The sequence below is a fragment of the Maylandia zebra genome, linkage group LG1, assembly GCF_041146795.1.
Source record: "Maylandia zebra isolate NMK-2024a linkage group LG1, Mzebra_GT3a, whole genome shotgun sequence".
Lineage (NCBI taxonomy): Eukaryota > Metazoa > Chordata > Actinopteri > Cichliformes > Cichlidae > Maylandia > Maylandia zebra.
Window position 1 is genome coordinate 42,759,962 of NC_135167.1, and position 17,993 is coordinate 42,777,954.

At 39.1% G+C, this 17,993-nt stretch overlaps 1 protein-coding gene across 1 annotated transcript; it reads right to left on the bottom strand.

Moving 5' to 3' along the window:
• Window positions 1–3,432: 3,432 nt before the first annotated feature.
• Window positions 3,433–17,756, bottom strand: LOC101471261 (scavenger receptor cysteine-rich domain-containing protein DMBT1). Its single transcript, XM_004571855.4, has 13 exons — window positions 17,599–17,756; window positions 16,312–16,514; window positions 15,196–15,333; window positions 14,958–15,069; window positions 13,529–13,715; window positions 12,284–12,425; window positions 11,980–12,135; window positions 9,041–9,096; window positions 7,034–7,209; window positions 6,424–6,824; window positions 6,130–6,226; window positions 4,986–5,214; window positions 3,433–4,887 (listed from the first exon to the last, which is right to left on the bottom strand). Exons 1-13 carry the CDS (start codon window positions 17,719–17,721, stop codon window positions 4,679–4,681), a joined length of 2,229 nt encoding a protein of 742 aa, XP_004571912.2. The 5' UTR covers window positions 17,722–17,756; the 3' UTR covers window positions 3,433–4,678.
• Window positions 17,757–17,993: the final 237 nt, after the last annotated feature.

Consider the following 17,993-nt stretch of genomic DNA (forward strand, 5'->3'; position numbering starts at 1 on the left):
TTTACTGATACACACCCTGTGTGTATCAGTGTGTGTACAGCGCCCTGACCCACTGGTGTCAAGACAACCATCTCACCCTCAACGTCGCAAAGACAAAGGAGTTGATAGTGGACTTCCGGAGGTGCAGAGAAGTACACATCCCCATCACCATCAACGGCGCTGCTGTGGAGAGAGTGAGCAGCTTCCGGTTCCTTGGTGTACATCTGGCTGAGGATCTTACGTGGTCAGTACACACAAACAAAACAGTGAAGAAGGCGCAGCAGCGCCTCTTCTTTCTCAGGAGACTGAAAAGATTCGGCATGAGCCCCCGCATCCTCAGGACCTTCTATCACTGTGCCATTGAGAGCATCCTCACTGGATGCATCACCACCTGGTATGGCAACAGCACCGCCTACAACTGCAAAGCTCTCCAGCGAGTAGTGCGGTGCTCTGAACGGATAATTGGAGGTGAGCTTCCCTCCCTCCAAGACATCTACAGGAAGCGCTGCCTGAGGAAAGCGGGGAGGATCATCAAGGACTCCAGTCACCCCAGCCATAAACTGTTCAGACTGCTTCCATCAGGAAGGAGGTTCTGCAGCATCCGGTCCCGTACCAGCAGACTGAGAGACAGCTTCTTCCACCAGGCCATCAGACTGCTGAACACGTCATAGACACCTCAGCTTCACTACTGGAACTTTAACATTATGCACTCCATACTGTACAGTAATGCCACTGTTTTGCACATGTCTCACTCTGTATATTTTATTTTATATATTTTATTTATTGTTTACTCTATTTAATTTGTAAAATATGTGTACACACACACACACACACACACACACACACACACACACACGTAGAAAAATATTTAGTATACACATCCAGAAATGCATATTCTATTATATATTGTACATATATTTATTAGTTTCAGATGTAGCCATTCTTGTATTTTGCTTGTTTACATTATTGTATTTTGCACAACTCTGTTGCTTGTGAAGCTCGCACACAAGAATTTCACTCACATGTGCTGTACCAATGTACCTGCACATGTGATGTGACAATAAAAGTGATTTGATTTGATTTGATTTGAAGTAGTCAGACTCGAACGTCAAGGAAGGTGGTAGGGAAGCAGACTACGCAGACATTTCAGGTTTCCAAGGTGAGTAATTTATTTACAGTGAACTTAATTTAATGTAATGTGATGTGACATCATCAGCACTTTAAAATGAGGAAATACCAGGCAGGCGTTTCCCCACACCTGACCCTCATGAAAACTGAAAAGAGAAACAAAGTAAGTATGAAGAAATGACTTAATCTGTAACATAATAAAATATAAAGAAACATAACTGAGTATTTGTCTTAATTTGCAGAATGTTTGCTTTGCCGGCAACAGAACGCTTACACAAACAAACCGGGGATAGTGAGTGAAGCAATGTCACCCGACAAACCGCAAATCACAGCAAATACATAGAAACAGAATAATGTGTACAGTGTGCAAAAAAAAAAAAAAGGTAAACACATATGGGACAAATGGAGAGCATTGCAACTGCTCCTCCACTTTGTCACACACCCTGTTAGGTGACAATTTCTGTCTTGTTCCTACAACACTCATCAGTTTTGTAAAATTAAATTACAAAATATAACATAACAGCTTAAACACTACTTTCTTTTCTTTTTTCTATTTTGGCCTGTCCCGTTTGGTACTTCAGACAACGATTCTGAATTGCTAAAGGCCAGGAAAGATGCCCAACGGATGTATTTTTTCAAGTGGCGAAAATATAGCAATGCCATATTGGTCCACTTGATCGATATGTATTATTATTGTTTATTTATTTTATTTTATTTTAAGTTATTACAAATTGGACAGACAATTAGACAGAAAGAGAGAAAGAAAAACAGAGGGAAGGGAGGGGGACAGTGACAGAAGACACTGAGGAAATCCGTTGGATCACCGGTTAAAAGAAGAAAAACGAAAACAAGCAACAAGAGAACAACACAATACAGAGATCAAAGCAATGACCTAGACAGTGTAAGTAACAGTCAGTACTAAATATTGAATGTTATTGAGCAGCACACAAGACCGACAGCGCACGATATGCTTTAAGGTAGCAGCTAAGGAAGATCTAGTTTGTCTGTGAGCAACCGTGTGCACACCTGTGTGTGTGAGCACGCTTGAGTTCAAAAGGTTTATCCTTCTAACAATCTGCTAGAGGGGGGGGTCCCCTCAGAGCATGAAGCAGACATGGAGGAGACCCAGGCCCGGACACCCACAGGCCCCCCAATGTGCGAAAGCCCAAGGAGGACCACCGGAGAGGCAACCGCGCCACCTTCCTGGAAAAAGCTGAGGAGAGCCCCAGACATGAGGTCAGCAGCCACGGAGCAGAAGCCACAGGGGATGCAGTGACGAGCCCGCAGGCCCAGCCAGCAGCCGCCGGGTACATTAAACATTACTCTTAATAAAAAAGCTAAATCGAAATGCATAACATGACGTTTGTTTATGTGTTACATGGGGATTTTCAGGTCCCTAGGAAACTGCAGTGCTGAGAACAGACAGTGTAAGTGTGAGAGTTGCTTAGTTAACAAAAGGCCGTGCACCTGGTGTGGTAGGCCTTTATCTTGCTCAATGAATGGGGTCAATTCAAGACATTCCTCTAAGCCATGTGCCGTAAATGTATTATTGTTAAAGGATATTTTGAGGTTTGGTCAGGCCTGAATGTTTTGCTGTAGTGGGCGTTGGTGTGTTACAGGGAAAGCTAAGCAAAATGACCTCCAGGCCAGATCAGTCACTATAGCTGATTAACTGACAACTTGAGAGCTGGATGTTTTCTTTACAGATATATCATAAACTTTAAAAGAAACAAACAAAAAAACAAATTGGTGTTAATGAAGTACCGTTTGACCCATTGTGTCATTTTCCTTGTTAAAACACTTCCTCAGGAATCGCTTGTAGGTGCCTGAACTGCGGGGATTGAAGTTTTTGATAATTATTGAGCAGCATTAGTTTAATGTAATTCTATTTTTAGTATTAATAATATATATGATTCTAAATGTTCATTATTTGATCGAAGAACAAATGTGTGTTTCACTGAGAGCGTACCCAGTGATAAAAATATTAACTGGAATTAAAATATGTAAATCACCATATTAACTGAAGAAATTGCTGTTTATTGGTATATTTTTATGATCTTGGGATTTTTTTAAATCACCACATCATAAGATCTCTGACGTATGTGGTATAATTGGGATAATTCTGAAAATTTTCTGTGAAATAAGAGTCATATGACTTATGAAAGGCCCCTCTGTGATTGGTCAGATGCTGCCAAGGCCATGTTCTAAGAATCTGTCCAGATCATCAATCTTACTTTGGCTTGGATTTTCATTCATGTCCAAATAAACAAGCCCACTTAATAACAGATTTTATATAAAATAAATGAAAGCACATAACAATCCACATGCATACACACCCAGTATTGTGTTTATTATGTGATTTCAATTTCAAGTAGAATTTAAATCTAGTGCATTCCATTTATTGCCAATAAATCCCATTAAATGACAGAATTACATATTATTACACTTTCAGACATTACAGACATTAATGTGTTGTCTTTGAAGGATGGCCATTTCTTTTATGTACGCCAAAACAATCCCCAATCTCGCCGCCACTAACACAGAATCTGCAGCTAATCTCACTCTTTGTTTAAAGTTATGAAAACGTATGTCTAAATTAAAGAGAACCAAATCTAGTGGAGTGTTAGGGGAATTTTTCAACATGCAGGCTTTTAGCTCTTAGTATTTTAAACAAAATATTAGCCTAAACCACTATCTTTTCTTAAACAATAATGTTTTGTAAAAGCAAAAGAAAAAACCCCAGAACAAAGCTCCTATAAAGTACATAAACTAGTTGCTAAAAGACACTTTCTGGCCGAGAAGCCGGCAGCTTTTGTTGAGAATCAGAAAGCGGAACAGTTCCAGAAAGTTGATGCTATAATGGCATGAAAAAATCTGGCAAAACCAGTTTTGAATACAATGTTGCTTTGAAGTTCTAACTAATCTTTTGAGACGAGCTTTGAACTGAAGGTCGTGAATTGTCATAAATTGTTCTTGACATTACTTTAAAGCCTGTGCTTTTTGGTGAGTGCACAGGTATTAGATATGTTAACATGCAACCCCTATCAGAACTAATCATTTTGTCTAGAGGACTAGACGACCACGACACCACATATAGACTAATCACCTTAAAAAAAGAGATAATTAAGCAAGTCTGTCTTAAAGTCCCGCCGTCATGGACCAATTGTAGAAAGGCTCTGCTGCTGCCGCCTAGTGAAGCCTTCATCCAAAATGAATTCTGACTCTACTACCTGTCCACACACAAAAAATATTAACAGTGCAGTTCAAATCAAACGAGCATCTGCTAAATTCGTTTTTACCCATTCATGTTATTATCCCATCAAAGATCACATAAAGAATAACAGTAGAAGATACTCACTTAAATATTTGACTACTTACAACTTCAAAGCTTCATAATAGCTATCGGTATTTGAGAGTATTTTGGCAGGACTGGTGTCTGCCATCTCTTCAGATGAAAAGATGTTTTTAAGGGTTGTTTAGCAGCTTTTGATGCAATTTTGTTTTAAGACAGACTTTGAAGAAAGTGATCATGTGAAAGTGAGACAAACACAATTGTGAGTAAATACTGGGTTTAGTTCTCCCATTCTGAAGCTATGAGAACTTTGCGGTCTTCTGCTCTTCCGTTCTTCCTGTAGTAACGAGCCATAATGCCCAACAGCACCACTGACACTAAGAAGGCGCTGGCAAAGACTGCGGTGGAGATGTTGGAGCTGAAGATCTTCCTCATTTCCCAACCTTCCTCACTTGATTTTGTGCCTGGAGAAGCTGGTGGAGGACTCACTGAAAGACATCAATACATGGATAGTTGGACAAGCTGGCAAGCAAGTAAGGAGGCAGAGAGGCAATCAAACAGGTAGATTGATACATTTTGGATTAACCTTCTGGAAGCGTGCCGCTCCTTTCCATCAGAACATCCTGACTGTTCTCTGCTGTATCAGGAAAAGGCTGCCCAACAAACTGCAGAGGGCCCTGGGTAATGTAGTGTCTACCCGTCTCCCCGCTCAGGCCTCGCCTACGTCTGCGTGATGGATCCTTCAGACATCCCTGGGCACATCTGGAAAAGGGACTCTCAGGCTCACACAGGATTACAGAGCACGTGATGTACACCTGTAATGTGGAAGAGTAAAGGCTTTGGAATAACAAGCACTTGTCTAACCACCAGTTACCCATCTTGAAATGCTTCCAGGTAGTTGCCACAACTTAAAAACTACATGTACACTGATCAGGCGTAATATTATGACCACCTCCCTAATACTGTCTTGGTCCCCCTTTCGCTGCCAAAGCAGAACTGACCTGTACGGAAAGTTTTCATCACTCATCCAACTGTCTAATCAGTCTCACTGAACCCGAGGTTTCCGAGCATAATATTGTCTGTCGCATCACACTGCCTCTGCCTTGCCTTCTTCCCATACTGCATCCTGGTGCCAGGTGTTCCCCAGGTAGGTGACGCACAGGCACCCGGCCATCAGTCCAGGCCACCTTCTTCCATTGCTCCGTGCCCATTCTTGGCACTTTCAGTGATGGATGGGGTTTAGCATGGGCACCCTGACTGATCAGATCCCCAATACTCAACAAACTGCCATGCACTTTTGACTTTTGTCTGTTTAATCAAACCAATAACCCGATAATTACTGCAATTTTGGAAATGTTCTAGCCATCACAATTTGGCCCTTCTCTAACTCGCTCAAATCCTTACACTTGAAGGCAAAATGTTCATTTGCTCCCAAATGTCTCCTCCTTACGAACAGATGGCATGAAGTGATACCAGTGTTGTTCACTTCACTTGTCAGTGGTAACTTTGTTATATCTGTATATAGTTATTAGTCAAAGTTTAAAAATGTTGCTGATTCTGTACCAAAATAATTTTTCAAGCTTTTTCACACTTGGAAATTGGATACAAAACAGCAGGAAAGCAGTGATATCAGGATTTTCTTTGTTATGCATATACTCTTCAGTATATAACTGTGTGAGTAATATTTTTGTATAGGTTAGAGGTTTGTATTTGGTGCTATCTAAAGTTACCTGGTCATAGTTTCCAGTAAATTTAAAGGCTTGAAGTCCGAAGTTGAATGCAGTTTTATTAGATGGGTAAATTGTTACTGTCTCGTCTTCTACACACCTGAAAGAAGGTTTAGGTCAATCGTATGAAGCAATGTAAATGGAAGATGACATTTAATAGTTGTAAGTTGTAGTAATTAGTATTGCTATTTAATGTAGCTAAAATACACTCCTGTGAAAATATTATCGACAATTTAGTTGTAAGGAATTTTAAGCATTTTTTAAATTTTACAGCACTTTTTTTGCATCAGCACTTACCCATTCCTGATGATGTAGTACGAGAGGCTGTTTTCAGGGTTGTTATCAGGAGTGGCTTTGCATGACTCAACAAACAACATCACGTTTGGTAATTCTGAACTAGCTTGGATGCCCATAAAAATAGTCTCCAGCAGCTTGACTTGTACTGGATAGGCACTAGCCTCCACTCTGTTTGTAAAGCTGCTGTTGTGGAAAATTTCAAAAGTGTAGCCAAAGCTTCCGAAGTTGGACTCGGTGAAAATGTAGTCAGCGTTGTGGAGATTGTAGTAATTGGAGATGCTGATGGCTTTGGGAAACTGGCATGAGAAACCGATTTTAACTGTCTTCCTTCGAGTTATAACCTCGTTAGCCAGCTCAAAGGAGTTGATCGCATTCTTGAAAATGATATAATCACCTTTATCCTGTATTTAAGACAAACAAAGGAAAAGCAATTAGTTGCCGTGAGGATAATGAACAACGGTCGTGATGTTGTTCTGTTCAGTGTATCGAGCCGCAATATTCTTCTCGTTGCGACGTACAGTAACTGGCTTATTTTACAAACTCAAATTTTGCTGTTCATTAATGAAAAAAACATTTTTATCTACAAAGAAATGTAAATGTTTCTCCAAACCTCAATTTTTGTCCCACAAGTGCTGAAGGACATTGCACCCATGATGTGAGTGCTGTTGGAGGTGAGCGAGCATGAAGGGTCACTCAGCTTGAGAAAGTTCTCGTCAATGCCAGGCATGGAAGCTTTATCAAGGGCTACTGTCATCTTATTGGCTGAGCAATGAACAGTGGCCTTGCCTGTAAACAGCACAATCTATATTAGCTACCTATTAGGAATAAAGTATTTTATCATACGATTACTACATATTCATATTCAAAATCATTAAAAAATAAATAAAAAGCTATTATAAAAGAAGAAAACAAAGGAAAAAAGAAAACCGCAAAGAAACAAATGTGATTTTACTTAGTTATAAGAGTCAATGTTATAATGAAATTAAAAGCTACAAATAAATGTGAAAAAACCTGCAAAATAACAATATTAATTAGATAATAAAACTGAAACATAACAAAGATAATATTGAAATCAAACTAAAACAAACTTGTACAGGAAATATCTTTGGGTTAATTTATGTCAGTTTGTGAAGAGAACTAGCAGAAAACCACTAAATTATACTGGACTGAAACCAAAATCTAAAATATCCAACATGTATGCATTTACATCTCAATCAAACTGTGTTTAACGTTTACCTTATACTTGTAAAATGCATTTAATTACATTATTTAAAAGAATCTAAGAAATGAAACATTTTATTCAGTATATTTATAACCTCGATTTACAATTTAAAAAAAAAGCCTAGGTGCTGTGTAACCTGTAAACTGAAAACAAAAGGGAGTGATTTGCAAATCCAAAAAAAAAATAAAAATCACATTGAAAATATGTTACATGTTTAAACTGATCCACTTTACTATTTTAGGACAAATATTAGCTGATACTGAATTTGATGGCAGCAAAAAGTAGAGACAGGGCAACAAAAATAATAGCTAGAGGACTATTTTGAAACTGTTAGAGCAGGGGTGTCAAACTCAAATACACAGTGGGCCAAAATTCAAAACTGGAACAAAGTCGCGGGCTAACATTAATATTTATTGAAATATATTTATTCCTCCAGATATAAGAATGAATCTTTTCTTATGGACTCAAACACGTTTTGCTGAAAAACTGAATATGTAACAAGCAAAGCTTAATACTAAACAATATATATATTAGCTGTATAATACCAGTAGGCCAGCTCTAATAGGAATTTGGTATGGCTTCGCGGGCCAAATGTAATTAGGCTGCAGGCCAAATTTGTTATTATTTACAGTACATAATATTAAAAGATGAAAAGGATCTGGAGAAAACTCAGATTCTTGCTGAGATATTGGAAGATTGTGATCTCTAAGCCCTCGGGGTAATATTACATTAAAAACAGGTTTTAGACCAGCACACGCTCCCACACAGATTACATGTTTTCCAGGTAAGGTCATATATATTTGAACAACACAGAGGTTATGATGCATCCTGTATATATTACAACGGCAATGCTTTCATAGCAGAAGAGTTTGTGTGCTGAACTGGCCTGCCTGCAGTTACCAACTAAATACATTTGTTATAACAGGAAGTGAAACACACAACAAATGAGACTTGGGTCTGTCGTGCAGTTAGAATCATGTATCAGAGAAGACTGGGACAACACTCCCAACAACTGATCTTTGGGACTGTTAAAAAAGGAGGAAATTCTACACAGACGTAAATATTGCCCTGTCCCAACTTTATTCACTCAAAATGATCTTATTTTACAGTATGCCAAATCTTTTGGAAATCAGGTTGAATAAGAAAATGCAAACAAACAATTCATTTACTTATGTAATGGACATAAACAGAAGAAAAACACTGTTTTAAAAGTTGTTTAGGTTTTGTTTTTATGTATTTTTTTAAGAGGGAGTACTGTCACTTTAAGAGGTTTCATGGGAAGCAAAATAGAACCACAAGTGAACAAATGGCCAGCAGTGTTTGTGCTGTTGCCATGGCACTTAGTTATTACACGCACTGCTCATTTGTCAAGAGAGAGAGCAGGTGTTTACTAACCTTGTGTGGTAGATGCTTGGGTCACCAAGACAACAACACACCTCATCTCTGATTGGCTTAATGACAAAAAAAGAAAGAAGATATTTAAGTGAAAATATGGAAAGAGCAAGCTTAAATGTAATGTTGACTTGAAGACTGCTCATTATAGTGATCCAAATATCTAATCAACTTTTCACATCAACACGAACTCAAAGCATTTATACATGTAGACGTGGTGAAGACAGTCTGCTGAAGGATGACTGAACATGGCATGGCTGCTGATAACAGACGGACCGGTGTGAGTTTTCAGACATTGTTGATGTACGATGTGCTAACGCACAAAAATCTCTAGGGTTTATAGGTCTGAAATGAGAAAATATCCAGTGAGCAGCAGAATGGCCAGATTACTACTCTTTCAGGGAAGTAGTGATCGATCTAGAGTTGTGACTGTTTTGATGAGTTGTAGATTCAAGTGAGAAGGGCATCAACATGGTAGTAAAATATGTGTGGAAACAACAGCAGTGTGTGACAATGTGTAATGTGTACGAGGAAATGTGCTGCATCAAAGTGGTGACAAGGACTTTCCTGCTGTGAGTGTGTCAAAGCAATCAAGAAAAACCGTAAGGTCCCACCACAGCACTTCAATGGAGTAGTGGTCCGAGCTACGTTTCTTTCTTTTTCAGCCATTCTGCTGTAGTTTTGTCACTGTGCTTGGGATCATTGTGTTGTTTCACTCAGTTTTCACCAAGCTTTGATTGTCAGATTTGACTCTGGGACACTTTAACATACAAAGGAGTTCATGGTTGACTAAGACAGCAAGGTGCCCAGGTCCTGTGGCTACAAAACCATCTTCAATCATCAGCTCTCCCCACTGTGCTTGATGGTTCTGAGGCACTTTTGCTAATATGCTGTGTTTGGGTTTCAGCAAATCTCCACTTTAGTGTCATCTGTCTAAACAACTGTCAGTGCGCCCCAGGGCAGCTGTGGCTACAATGTAGCTTGCCATCGCCAGTGTGTGAATGTGTGTGTGTGGATGGGTGAATGACTGAATGTAGTGTAAAGCGCTTTGGGGTCCTATGGACTAGAAAAGCGCTATACAAATGCAGGCCATTTACCATTTACCATTTACAACACTGCTCCAGAAGTTGTATGGCTTATTCACATACAACTTTGCAGCTATGTTGCCAGTCCTTCCAAGCAAGCTATAATTTTTCACTCTGAGAATTGTCTGGCTTTGGGATGATTTTCCTTGGACATTTACAGTGGAGCAAAAAAATATTTAGTCAGCCACCGATTGTGCAAGTTCCCCCACTTAAAATGATGACAGAGGTCAGTAATTTGCACCAGAGGTACACTTCAACTGTGAGAGACAGAATGTGAAAAAAAAATCCATGAATCCACATGGTAGGATTTGTAAAGAATTTATTCGTAAATTAGGGTGGAAAATAAGTATTTGGTCACCTCAAACAAGGAAAATCTCTGGCTCTCACAGACCTGTAACGTCTTCTGTAAGACGCTTTTCTGTCCCCCACTCGTTACCTGTATGAATGACACCTGTTTGAACTCATCATCTGTATAAAAGACACCTGTCCACAGCCTCAAACAGTCAGACTCCAAACTCCGCCATGGCCAAGACCAAAGAGCTTTGGAAGGACACCAGGAAAAGTATTGTAGACCTGCACCAGACTGGGAAGAGTGAATCTACAATAGGCAAGCAGCTTGGTGTGAAAAAATCAACTGTGGGAGCAATCATCAGAAAATGGAAGACATACAAGACCACTGATAATCTCCCTCGATCTGGGGCTCCACGCAAGATCTCATCCCGTGGGGTCAAAATGATCATGAGAACGGTGAGCAAAGATCCCAGAACCACACGGGGGGACCTGGTGAATGACCTGCAGAGAGCTGGGACCAAAGTAACAAAGGTCACCATCAGTAACACACTACAACGGCAGGGAATCAAATCCCGCAGTGCCAGACGTGTTCCGCTGCTGAAGCCAGTGCATGTCCAGGCCCGTCTGAAGTTTGCCAGAGAGCACATGGATGATACAGCAGAGGATTGGGAGAATGTCATGTGGTCAGATGAAACCAAAGTAGAACTTTTTGGTATAAACTCAACTCGTCGTGTTTGGAGGAAGAAGAATACTGAGTTGCATCCCAAGAACACCATACCTACTGTGAAGCATGGGGGTGGAAACATCATGCTATGGGGCTGTTTTTCTGCCAAGGGGACAGGACGACTGATCCGTGTTAAGGACAGAATGAATGGGGCCATGTATCGTGAGATTTTGAGCCAAAACCTCCTTCCATCAGTGAGAACTTTGAAGATGAAACGAGGCTGGGTCTTCCAACATGACAATGATCCAAAACACACCGCCCGGGCAACAAAGGAGTGGCTCCGTAAGAAGCATTTGAAAGTCCTGGAGTGGCCTAGCCAGTCTCCAGACCTCAACCCCATAGAAAATCTGTGGCGGGAGTTGAAAGTCCGTGTTGCTCGGCGACAGCCCCAAAACATCACTGCTCTCGAGAAGATCTGCATGGAGGAATGGGCCAAAATACCAGCTACTGTGTGTGCAAACCTGGTAAAGACCTATAGTAAACGTTTGACCTCTGTTATTGCCAACAAAGGTTATGTTACAAAGTATTGAGTTGTATTTTTGTTATTGACCAAATACTTATTTTCCACCCTGATTTACCAATAAATTCTTTACAAATCCTACCATGTGGATTCATGGATTTTTTTTCACATTCTGTCTCTCACAGTTGAAGTGTACCTCTGGTGCAAATTACTGACCTCTGTCATCATTTTAGGTGGGGGAACTTGCACAATCGGTGGCTGACTAAATACTTTTTTGCCCCACTGCATTCCTGAGAAGATTGGCATCTGTCTACCTTTTTTTTTCCATTTGTGAATAATCTTTATTGTTTTAAAATGCTTGATTTTATATAAAGGCACTCACGTGTCATTTGTCTCTGCAGTGAAGCAGACTGGGACATATCTGTACAGGTCACTGAGCTGTGGTGTCCAGCTGAGAGTGACTTCTGCTTTTCCGAGCAGATCGTCTTTGAACACTTTGGTCATGTTCTGGGGGCCACTGACCTGGAAGTCGTGGATGCTTTAGGGAAAGGAATAAACATTATACACACACACACACACACACACACACAAAATCCACAGAAATTCTCTGAGTATTATATCAACATTACAGGGTGTTTGTTTAGGGAAAGCTAGTGCCATAATTAATAATTTCAGTAAGTAAACACCTGGCATGGCGAGCTTCAGCTTCAGCATTAAGCTGGAATGTCTGGCCCACAGTGGCATGAAGAATATCACCGTGTGAAGGGGTTCTGTACAAGAATATGGGCTGCACATGACCGGCTTCACAGTTTGGTATTGGCAGGAGAACTAAAACACAAACAAGGCAGAAAGAATGTAAGTTCTGTTTCTATGAGACTTGACAGTTTCTGGTATTGTGCAGCCATACAATGGCCTCTCTGAGTTAGAGTTGGTTGGTCAGTCACCACATCAGAATAAAACGTGAGACAGTCCTCAAGCTGCCAGTTAAGTCATAAATTATCCAGTCAGTTAACCTTGCTTTGCTGATATTAATGACTCTTGCTTGTGTCAGCACCAACGTAAAGGAAACATATTTGAGTTTTTCAGAGACAAAGTGTAACTTAAGAAAAAAAAAGGTAATTTCTTTGTTTATTTAAATGTAACCCTTTAAAGCCCAGCGTGTCATATTTGATACGTGTTTTTGAGACTTTTACATCATCAGCGTGATTTGTTTTTTTTACTTCTACTTTAAATTGCATGACACGTTTTTAAGCACTAAATTGCAAAAATATGGCTTATGTAGCAAATGTGATACAAATTAAAACTCACATATGTGGAGATTAAAATTTTATATATTTTGTCTAAAGATTCAACAAACACTTCATTATCAAAAACTTAAAGATTTCTGGCAGTTATTTCATGGTTCAGGTTTTAAAGCGATAGGTTCATTAGAAGCAACTTTGGAAGCTAAAGTAAACAAATGTATCCAAATACTGTACTTAAATTTCACTTGTCTTGAATATTTATTATACTATTATACTATTTTATATTAAACTGTATACTCTTATATTCTTAGACTATTTAGTACATTTAATAAACAGGGTTAAATGATAGGTAGACTTGTTGCTGTTTTCAACTGAAAGATCAGAATACAATTTACAAGTTACACCATGTGAGAAACTCTTATAACACAAATAAAAGATGATTCGAGGGGAGGCTGGGACTCATTGTATTGAGTCATTATTTTTTTGGTTTTTATAATCGCCAAACCACATAAAGTTTTAATGGTAATGTTTTAAAATACCTTTTTCACATGACCTTGTGGAGTTTTTGTGATATTTATGACTTTGTTTATGATATTCCTCTTGTGTTTATATATATTCAGTATTTTTGGGGTGAGACGTGTATTATGTTTGCGTCGCACTGACCATGTACTTTTATGAATCACTTACCCTCAATTGAGAACTGCAGCTTTACTTTGCAGAGAGGAGGTGAGTTCATGCCAGAGGCCTCACGAAACACCGATGTTCCATCTGAGTAGGTCAAAGTGATGTTGTTGGTGGAGAAGTCCTCTAACATCAACTCAAACACGTGGATTCCAGTCTCAATGTCACCTGTACTTGTCAGTATGCATGTAGTCTAAAGGGACACGAATAACAAATGGGCATGACAGAGGTGCTGTTTTCTCAGAGCTTATTAAACACATCAGTTTGGAACAGACGGGATTCCAAACATAGTTACTATGTCACCGTTTTGCTTTTGGTTTCATTTCTTCTGTTTCATCTGGTCCAACTAGTCACTCCTGTTTGCTGCATCACCTGATCTCCTGTGTGCCCTTGTCCTACCATCATTCGAGTACTTCAAAGTAGTCATCTGTTTTGTATTTGGTCAGTTTTGTTTCTTTTCTTTTATCACTTGCCTAGTCGGCACAAGTTCTATTCTATTTCTGCTAACTTATATGTGATTCACCCCTTAGGTCCTTCAGATTATCAGTGCATAAACACATGCTTCTAATAAATCCAAAGGCATACTATTAGAGCTGATCTTATGCTTAAAGCATAACAATAATCTTCTTTTACACATTTTTAAAGTCTAAAAAAAAAAAGATTTCATTCTCTCTCTTTGCAAGTAAGCAAATGCAAATGATTGTAATGAGATTACAAGATGAGCTTAACGGAGATAGTTGGTTAAATTATTAGATTTTTTTAATGGGTTTATTATAAATTTGTATCTATTACATCAACTATATTGTCAACATGCAGAACATACTGATCAATCAAAGCATTAAAACCACTGAAAGATAAATCATTGCTCATCTTGATGAATGCAATGGGAAACCTTGCGTCCATTAAGTATGTTACCTTTATAAATACCCCTGACCTAATCACTGTAGCTCACTGATTAGAAATGCACTATGTACAAGTACATTTTTGTACATTTTGCACTGTGACAAAGAACAAACGGTGATAATACAACAGGAATCAGAGACTCTGCTGCCAGTGTCCTGGTGCCAGAGTCCTGGTGCCAGACACTAATTGACACCCAGAAGGGTTAACAGCTGCATAACATTTGATGGTAATTGTCTGTTTTTCATAATAGCACTCATCTCGTCTTACTGGCCATTTAAAAAGGTCTTCCACAGTTCGAGCCATATACACTCAGGCATTCACTTTATTCTTTGCGAGAATTTGATCATTCTCACATCCATACGCAACAATGGATGCAACAGGAGAAAATATGTGTTTGGGCCTGATGAAACCAACATTTTGATTAATATATCAAAATGCTGTGCCTAAAATTAGTGGATTACAATGCTATAATGATTGCTACATCAGATGACCACATTGAAGGTCATTAGAGCCCCCGTTTGGTCTGGATTACCTCGTCTAGAGCGAAGTTTGTGGGACCAGGTGTAGCAAAGCGACATTTCACTTCATCTCCATCTGGATCATGTGCCAGAATACGAATCCTCGAAAAACAGTTTTGAGGCACCCTGCAAGAACAGGCATCATATTAGTACATATTACAGTAATTTAACAACTAATCATCGAGTGATGTTTACGTAAGATTTCCAGATTCACGATTTTATGTTGAATCAAATAAGAAAAATGGCATGTACCGCAAAGAAGACACTGTTGTTGTTACGGGACAGCTGTTGACAGTGTGCGTATCAGATCGAGTTCCCAGGTCCAGCTCAGCATATGTTGTCCACTGGGTTTTCCCTTCAACATTAGACACCCAGCAGCAGCCAGAGTTCCTGAAAAGGAGGTGAAACATTTCATTGCTCGTAATTATACGCGTCACTTGAACCAACAATGGCTGCCATCTGAGAAGTGAAAAAACTCTGGTCTGGATTTTATATGCATCTTTGATAAGAGAGTATTTTGGTGAAGATATCACTACAAGACAAACTTGCATTTATTCGTGATTTGTTGGTGTTTCCAAAATATGAGGAGCTGATATGGAGCAGCTGTGTATCAGGTAGCAGAGCAGGTCGTCTACCAATCAGAAGGTCAGTGGCTTGATCCCCAGCTGCTTCTGTCCATGTGTTGGAGTGTCCTTGGGCAGGATTCTGAACCCGAAGCTGCCCTCGATGCATTCGTCGTAGTGTGAGTGAGTGTAAATGTGCTTAAGTATCGTTAAAAGCAACATCTAAATGTGTGTGTGTGAGAATAGAAAGGCACTATACTAATCCCTTTACCATTCTGATCCTACAGTTAACTCCCTTTTTGTTCTTTTATTTGTTCACACACAGACGTTTCTCATAAAAGGCTGGGCTGTCATACCAACAAAAATATTCCAAATGCCAAACTTGTGTTCTATTCAAGTGTCCCAGCAAGCGTGGCAGTCAGCCAGCGTGGTGGAATGAGAAGATGAATATCACTTCTCAAATCAACACTGACAGATACTGTGCTGTGGGAAATGCAGGGTGTGATGTGTACTTTCATTTTAAGCCTTTGTTATTAGAGATCGTTTTTCAAAGTAAAGATCAATTCTGATCAGCCTATAGAATAAATAATAGGGTAACAATTCAGAATGTATCGGCCAGTCCTCAGTACGAGTCCACTTACTACGGATCCCACTGCAAGTGGGCTGACTTTTCTCAACTTCTTCATTTTTAAGTTGTACTAGATCATGCTTGTTAAATACAATCTTCAATTCAGTCTGTGAGATACGCCAGAGTAACTAGCAAACGATAAATCAGATAAGCTGTGTTATTGTGCCCTGGACTTACCTCAGAGACAAGGAGGCATTATTAGTCAGGATGGTTGCTGTTGTGTGTCCTTCAGACTGGCACCAGCGGCCTTGGCCTGTGCTGTCCTGGTCTGTTTGCAGGACGCTCGACTCGTTAAAGCCTGTACATACGCCACTATCACATGAGAAAGATGACTGATCCTGACAGTTACTTTTGCCATTCTGCCGGTGATAAAAGGTCACCTAGAGGGTTTAAAAAAAATAATACATTTTCTGTGCACATTGTAAAAATCTGCATTGTTTGCATATTCAAGTCAATACAGTTTTCCCCCAAGTTTTTGAACAATTTCCTTCATGATTTCAAACCAACTTTTGTGGGGCTGAAATCATAAATAACAACAACTCCCTAACCCCTGTTCCCCAAGTCGTTGTTGTTTCTTGCATGCTTATAAATGTAGAAACTATAACATCTGTGAAAGCTATTCTATAGTTGTATTTTGAAAGGACCAGATTTCTGTAGTTTTCAGAACAGAAATGTAAACATCAGATAAAACCAGGTTTAAAACTGTTGCTTCATTTCAGAGTCAAAGGTTTTAGTCAGGGGATTTTAGATATCTCGTTTTATCACTTCTTAATAAACAAAAAGGAGAAGGAAAGTAAATGCATTTCCTCCATGTTTTCAGCTCTGTGATGCTTGATAAACTAATTAATCAAATTCCTAATTAAAAACAAAAATGTAAAACCTCATTTCTTCTGTTTTTAACTGTTTCACACTCTATATGTTGGTCTTCCTCCTGTCCTGTCTTAGATTGCGTTTAATTAGACATGGTGACATCACAGAACCCTAACTACAAAAATGAATGTGTCCAAACACAAGAACTGACAGAAAACAAAGACAAATGAACCCACATTTCTTGTATATTTCTTTTAACAGATACAGAGATGGCACATTTTCATTACTATCCACCATTTGGGATTTCTGAAGTTTTTTACTCACAAAAATATTGAAAAGCTTTGAAATTACTGTACAACATGCATGAAAGTGTTAACTATTTTCTTCATCACAAGAGTTTGGATTGTATGCAAGTGTTTTGCATTCCAATTAGGTTTCTTCAGAACTAGCGACGTGGCTGTATGGTTACTTAATTTCTTTTTTTTTAAAAAGGATCTTTTTGCAAATGCCACTACTTTAAAAATATGCATTATTACACTGAGTGTAAACTAATCTGTGTTGTGATCCATATTGCCCATCTTTCACTATCATGATAAATCTCAATATTAAAAGAATATAGTGAAAGTTTCAGCATATATACTTATGTTGTATTACCTTAAATGTCCCATCCATTTCCTTCTCTGGAGCCATGAAACTAATGCTGTCTCCATAAAAGCTGAGAGTCGACCCAATCCCCAACAATGGGAACAGCAGCAGGAGAAATACACCTGCCTCCATGATGTCTGAAAGAATCTGTATGTGCAAAATCTTGTTCAGCCAGTTTCAATCCCTGGGACAGAAGAGGCGGGGAATGAACTAACAAGAATAACCTGATCTCATCAGACCGTCAGAAATGTTTTATGTGGTTGTATTATGTGAAAATGATTTTATATGCTAGAATGATGAAGACACAATCTGTATTTGACCCACTGGTCAAAATGATCAAGTCAAGTCATTTATTTTGCACTGTGCTGATTTTTATGATTGCATATTGTGTGATGTGATGATGA